This window comes from Physeter macrocephalus, chromosome 11 (genome assembly GCF_002837175.3).
Source record: "Physeter macrocephalus isolate SW-GA chromosome 11, ASM283717v5, whole genome shotgun sequence".
NCBI classification, from domain to species: domain Eukaryota; kingdom Metazoa; phylum Chordata; class Mammalia; order Artiodactyla; family Physeteridae; genus Physeter; species Physeter macrocephalus.
The window spans coordinates 72107523-72114733 of record NC_041224.1 but is presented as its reverse complement, the minus strand read 5'-3'; the positions used below and the strand labels follow the sequence as shown (position 1 = coordinate 72114733).

At 34.6% G+C, this 7211-nt stretch overlaps 1 protein-coding gene across 1 annotated transcript in view; it reads left to right on the top strand.

The window, feature by feature from the left end:
- The window catches only part of UBE3A (ubiquitin protein ligase E3A), a 103888-nt gene extending 97443 nt beyond the window's left edge, over positions 1-6445 (top strand). Inside the window, exons 12-13 of the mRNA XM_007114887.4 lie at positions 3233-3376; positions 4416-6445. Coding sequence (XP_007114949.1) covers positions 3233-3376; positions 4416-4536 — 265 coding nt within the window. The 3' untranslated portion in view covers positions 4537-6445. The remainder of the gene's footprint in view (positions 1-3232; positions 3377-4415) is intronic.
- The last annotated feature ends 766 nt before the right edge of the window (positions 6446-7211 follow it).

Genomic DNA, 7211 nt, shown 5'->3' with positions numbered 1-7211 from the left:
AAGAATAAAATACCTAGGAATAAACCTACCTAAGGAGAAAAAAAGACCTGTGCTCCGAAAACTATAAGATGCTGATGAAAGAAATCGAAGACGACACAAACAGATGGAAAGATATACCATGTTCTTGGATTGAAAGATTCAATATTGTCAGAATGAGTATACTACCCAAGGTAACCTACAGATAATCCAGTTCCTATCAAATTATCAATGGCATTTTCTAGAACAAAATTTTTAAAATTTGTACGAAAACAGAAAAGACCCCAAATAGCCAAAGCAATCCTGAGAAAGAAAAATGGAGCTGGAGGAATCAGGTTCCCTGACTTCAGACTATACTACAAAGCTACAGTAATCAAAACAGTTTGGTATTGGCACAAAAATAGAAATATAGATCAATGGAACAGGATAGAAAGCTCAGATACAATCTCATACACCTATGGTCAATTAATCTATGACAGAGGAGGCAAGAATATACAGTGGAGAAAAGACAGTCTCTTCAGTAAGTGGTGCTGGGAAAACTGGACAGCTATATGGAAAAGAATGAAATTAGAACATTCTCTAACACTATACACAAAAATAAATTCAAAATGGATTAAAGACCTAAATGTAAGACTATACTATAAAACTCTTAGAGGAAAACATAGGCAGAACACTCTGTGACATAAATTGCAGCAATATTCTTTTGGGTCTGTCTCCTAAATTAAAGGAGGTAAAAGCAAAAATAAATGGGACTGAACTATACTTAAAAGCTTTTGCACAGCAAAGGAAACCATAAACAAAATGAAAAGACAACCTACTGAATGGGAGAAAATCTTTGCAAATGATGTGACTGACAAGGACTTAATTTGTAAAATATACAAACAGCTCATACAGCTCAATGTCAAAAAGCAAACAACCCAGTCAAAAAATGGACAAAAGACCTAAATAGGCATTTCTCCAATATGACATAGAGATGGCCAAAAGTCACTTGAATAGATGCTCAACAATTTTAATTATTGAAGGGACCTAATGAAACTTAAAAGCTTTTGCACAGCAAATGAAACCATAAACAAAACAAAAAGACAACCCACAGAATGGGAGAATATATTTGCAAACGAAGTGACCAACAAGGAATTAATCTCCAAAATATGCAAACAGCTCATGCAGCTGAATATCAAAAAACAAGCTAATCAGAAAATGGGCCGAAGATCTAAATAGACATTTCTTTGAAGAAGACATACAGATGACCAAAAAGCACATGAAAAAATGCTCAATGTCGCTAATTATTAGAGAAATGCAAATGGAAACTGCAATGAGGTATCACCTCACACCGGTCAGAATGGCCATCATCAAAAAATCTACAAAAAGTAAGTGCTGGAGAGGGTGTGGAGAAAAGGGAATCCTCCCACACGGTTGGTAGGAATGTAAATTGATACAGCCACTATGGAAAATAGTATGGAAGTTCCTTAAAAATTAAAAATAGAGGTACCATATGATCCAGCAATCCCACTCCTGGGCATATATCTGGAGAAAAGGATAATTCGAAAGGATACATGCAGCCCAGTGTTCATTGCAGCACTATTTAAAATAGCCAAGACGTGGAAGCAACCTAAATGTTCATCAGCAAAGGAATGGATAAAGAAGATGTGGTACATATGTACAATGGATATTACTTAGCCATAAAAAAGAATGAAATAATGCCATTTGCAGCAACATGGATGGACCTGTAGATGATCATACTAAGTGAAGTAAATCAGATAAAGACAAATACCATATGATAGCACTTATATGTGGAATCTAAAAAAAATGATACAAGTCCACTTATTTACAAAACAGAAACAGACTCAAAGACTTCTAAAACCAACTTAATGGTTACCAAAGGGGACAGGTGGGAGGAGGGATAAATTAGGAGTTTGGGATTAACATATACACACTACTGTATATAAAATAGGTAATCAACAAGGACCTACTCTGTAGCACAGGGAACTCAGTATTTTGTAATAACCTATATGGGAAAAGAATCTGAAGAAGAATGGATATATGTATAACTGAATCACTTTGCTGTACACCTGAAACTAACACAACATTGTAAATCAACTATACTCCAATATAAAATAAAAATTAAATTTAAAAAATGCATTCTTTCACCAATTAAAAATGTTTTTAATAGTTTTCTAAAATCTTAAAAAGTTTTATCTGAGAAGTAGTTTGTATGTTAAAGTTATGGATTATTATTCAAACAAGCATGCCAGGATTGGTCTTAATGTGCTTATATTTTGTTTTTAGAGTAAGTTTAACAAGCATCATTATAACATGACTTTTATCACATAGGTTTTAGGAATGCCAGGGATTAAATTATTCTCTTAAAATAACTGCAGATGACAGATATATCAGAATAATCCCCATCTCCCCTTCCACAGCACACACTATTGATATTGATTATATAATAATTGTATACTTTTTTATTAGTACTTTTAGGTGTGTGGTTTGTTTTTATTTCTTTATCTTTTCCTTTTCTTTTGTCTCTAATCTGTGTCACCTTCTCCCCCAAAGTTGTGTAAGGTATGCACAGACAAAGAAAATAAAGGAGGGGTAAATAAAATGTATACACACATGCACACATGTAGACGAAGAAACTAAAAAAGGAGGGGCAAATAAATGCACACACACACACCCAACGACATCGGAGTTAATTTTTCACAGTACACACATTTTTTTTTTTTTTTGCGGTATGCAGGCCTCTCACCGCTGTGGCCTCTCCCGTTGTGGAGCACAGGCTCCGGATGCGCAGGCTCAGAGGCCATGGCTCACAGGCCCAGCCGCTCCGCAGCATGTGGGGTCCTCCCAGACCAGGACATGAACCCATGTCCCCTGCATTGGCAGGCGGACTCCCAACCACTGTGCCACCAGGGAAGCCCCACAGTACACACGTTTTGTCTTTTGCTTGTTACTGATTATATATGTACAGTTTACATAATTATTTCCTTTTGTTGGACTCTTAGGTTTACCAGTTATTACTGTTGTAGATAATGTAGTGATGAACAAAAGCTTTTATATTTTTAAAAACTGTTTCCTTAAGATAAATTTGTGTAGTGGAATTCCTAGGTCCTAGATGACGAGAAAAGAATCGTCAGGGTACTTGATATTAACTTCCAGGTTATCTCCTATTATGGTTTTAATGCAAATCATAAACTTACATTAGTGCTCGTTATAATGAATGCCAAACTAAAATCAGTATTTTATCTTTTCTCATTAGGGAGTTCTGGGAAATCGTTCATTCATTTACAGATGAGCAGAAAAGACTCTTCTTGCAGTTTACAACGGGCACAGACAGGGCACCTGTGGGCGGACTAGGAAAATTAAAGATGATTATAGCCAAAAATGGCCCAGACACAGAAAGGTAATTATTAAATTGTGACTGTATACTGAAAACCTTGCATTCCACATTACACATGTGTGATCTATCCAGAAGCTTCTGAGCACTTTTGCAATTTTATAGAGAAATCTCCAAATCACATGAAACATTAGTTCAGAGAATATTTTGCTGTTAATGTTTGAGAAAATTTTTAAACACTGGCCAGGTTAAAAATTATTATGGAGTTCACTTGATTTGAAATTTTACAAATTGGTGTGATTTGTTTAGTTTTGGGTTGAGAATTTTTTAATTGAAAGCCATATTATGTCATCTATTTAGAATGGTAAAGTTGAGGCTCAGGAGGTTGTCTGTTCAGCCTTAGATTATGCTAGAATCACCAATTTCATAGTCCTTACATTAATTGTGTTTCCTCTCCATCGTGTAAGTTAACATTTGGTGCATAGCGACCATATGTGAGCAGTAGTATATTTATTAATAGCTTGAATGTATAGAAACATTTTATTCGTTTTCTACATTATTTTATATTATTTGGTATTGTCTGTATTATTTGGTATTAATGTAAATTTATTGGTTATCAAATCAATTACATAGCCATACAGGAATATTTCTGATAAGCATTAAAGAGCCCAGACTTTGAAATTTTGGAAACGAGGTTTGAATATATTACCTCCACCTTTGAGTAAGTTACTTAACTTCTCAGTGACTTCACCTCTACAGTGGGGAAACTGACACCCAGTCTGTAGGTTTATTGTGAGAAAATTTAGTTAAATGAGCTCTCGGTTAAGTACCTAAAACAATATCTGGTATGTAGTAATAATTTTGTGGGTGCAATATGTTATCATCAACCATCATCATTATTAGCATTGAGTAATTTATGAGATAGAGACAAACTGCTGTTTGGTAGTTGTATGGCAAGAGCAGAAAGTTTATCCATGACTTGTATTAATGTATAGTCTGCATTGCAAACCATCTCAACATATATACCATCTAAAGTAGGATCATTTAATACTGAGCGTATTTCCCATGACTTATTTTCCTATTTTTCCCCTTTCTCTCTATATAGGTTACCTACATCTCATACTTGCTTTAATGTCCTTTTACTTCCGGAATATTCAAGCAAAGAAAAACTTAAAGAGAGATTGTTGAAGGCCATCACTTATGCCAAAGGATTTGGCATGCTGTAAAAAACAAAAAAAGGGGGGGGGGAGAAAAAAATTTAAAATTTTAATAAATATAACAAGAGGGATAAAATTGGTGGTGATAGTGACCCAGTACAAAAAGGCTGTAAAATAGTGAACCACAGTAGTCACCTATGTCTGTGCCTCCCTTCTTTATTGGGGATATGTGGGCTGGAACAGCAGATTTCAGCTACTTATATGAACAAATCCTTTATTACTATTATTATTTTATTTTATTTTTTTTTTGCGTGAAAGTGTTACTTTTTCTTTCACTTGTATGTACAGAGAGGTTTTTCTGAATATTTATTTTAAGGGTTAAATCACTTTTGCTTGTGTTTATTACTGCTTGAGGTTGAGCCTTTTTGCATATTTAAAAAATATATACCAACAAACTACTCTCCCAAGGAAAATATTGCCACCATTTGTAGACCATGTAACCTTCAAGTATGTGCTATTTTTTTGTCCCTGTATCTAACTCAAATCAGGAGCTGTATTTTTTTTTTTTTTAAACAATTTGCTTTTGAAACTTGAAGTCTTGAAAACAGTGTGATGCAGTTGCTGCTGTTCTAGTCCCCAAAGAGTTTTCTGTGCAAAATCTTAAAATCAATAAAGATGGAAGGGAGAACTTGGAATGTTTAACTGCAGCCCTCAGAACTTTACTTTAGTAACAGCACAACAAATTAAAAACAACTCATGCCACAGTATGTCGTCTTCATGTGTCTTGCAATGAACTGTTTCAGTAGCCAATCCTCTTTCTTAGTATATGGAAGGACAGGGATTTGTTGTTGTCGTCACTGTTGTTGTTGTTGTTTTAAGTTTACTGGGGAAAAGTGCATTTGGCCAAAAGAAATGGTAGTCAAACCCTTTGCAAGAAAGGTAGGAAGTTTGTTGTTTATTATAAACATAAAGCATGTGAAAGTGCACTTAAAATAAATTTTTTATTAATTGCTTATTACCCGCATTTTAAATAGACAATCCAAAGTCTTCCCTTCATGTTGCCATCATCTTATCTAATCAGCCATTTTATCAAGGCACATGATCAGTGTTGGAACATAATGGAAAGGATGGCTACTGTGCCTTGTTTTACCTAATCATACAGTAAGCAGAGACCTGGAAGTGAATGGAACTATTACTCTTAAGTCCTATTTACATTGTCTATCCCCAAAGATTAAAGTTTATTTCAAAAAGTAAGTGTTAAATAATACTTTCATGTACTATGGAAAAGTACAGGTTGGTTTAAATTACTGGACATTCAGAAGTAAGTAGTTTCTTCCCCTTTCTAGTCTTCTGTGTCTGTGTTGTTAATTTCTTTTATTGCAATATAAAATAAAAGGATTATGTATTTTTAACTGAGAAGAGACATATTGATATATCCTTTTACTACAAGTTACAGCTAATGTGCTGAGCTTGTGCCTCGATGATTGTTTTAACTGACTATGACAGATCAATTTGATGATTTGTTTGAAATTGGCAGGAAGAATACAGCTTTCAAATCATTGGAGGGGGAAAGAGGATGTCTTTAAGAATTATTTTAATTCTTTTAGTAATTGAGACTTAACTGTTATGTACCATAATGCTAAATAAAAGTGACATTTTTCACCATAATTTAGTGGAAAAAGAAGACATTGCTTTCCATATTGTGATAAAGTAACATGGGGTTTTTCTGGGCCAGCCTTTAGAACACTGTTAAGGTATATACACTACCTTGATGCAAGGGACCCTCATGCTACTACAGTCATCTTAAAAGGCCTCTCATTCCTGTGCTTCTTGTGTATAATGAAAGTGAGAATAAGAGAAATCAAATACTCTGGGGGCGTTTTGTATAATAAATTCATGAAGAAATTTGTGTTCTTTGGTTCTCAAGTTTTATTATCACTACAGTTTTGAAGTTCTACAGTTGTAATAATATCTGTGTGAAGTTTTTGAATAGTAATTGAGTATAGGTTATCAGACATAGAATTCACATCTAATAGACTTAACAAACAGTTGAAAATAAACCTACCCTTGAAAGTACTTTAAGAGAAAAATTCATTGGTTGTCTAGACTAATTGCTCTCACTTGCTTAGTAATTAATTATGCTGGGCATGTTACCACTTCATTTTATCATTGCCTCCTTTTCACTACTGTTTACAAAACTGTCATGGAACAATATCTTTAGGAAGAGGAAAAAAAATAGAAATTTTGACTATAGTAGGTATCTACCCCAGATGTGTTATAAAGTACTCTTTTGCCTGGATCAGCAGGAAGCTCTGGAGGAAATAAAGAACCATAAACTAAAGTAATTGGTTTTCCAAATAAAATACAAACTTTCTCTTACATATCATTGTTACTGAATATTTCAAACATACAATAAAAACACAGCCTGTAGCCAAACTTTTCTGGAGTCTGGCAGCTTCAAATTGAGTTGGATTTCCTCTCCTATATACTTTCCTGGGCTGTGCTTAGTTGTGTGATAGAATCCAATGACAACTTCCCTAGCTTTATTTTGGGATACGTACCTAAGCAGGGAGATACACGAAATGAGGCTTCACACAGAACTTGCTGATGGTATTCATTTCCCCTTTGGCACAGGTCCATCTTATTAGAAAAGACATCATTGTAACCTGGCAACACGACTCCCTGTTCCCAGAATACCATGACTGCTGGGATTTCAGGCCCCTTTAAGGGGTTTTCTCAAGAAT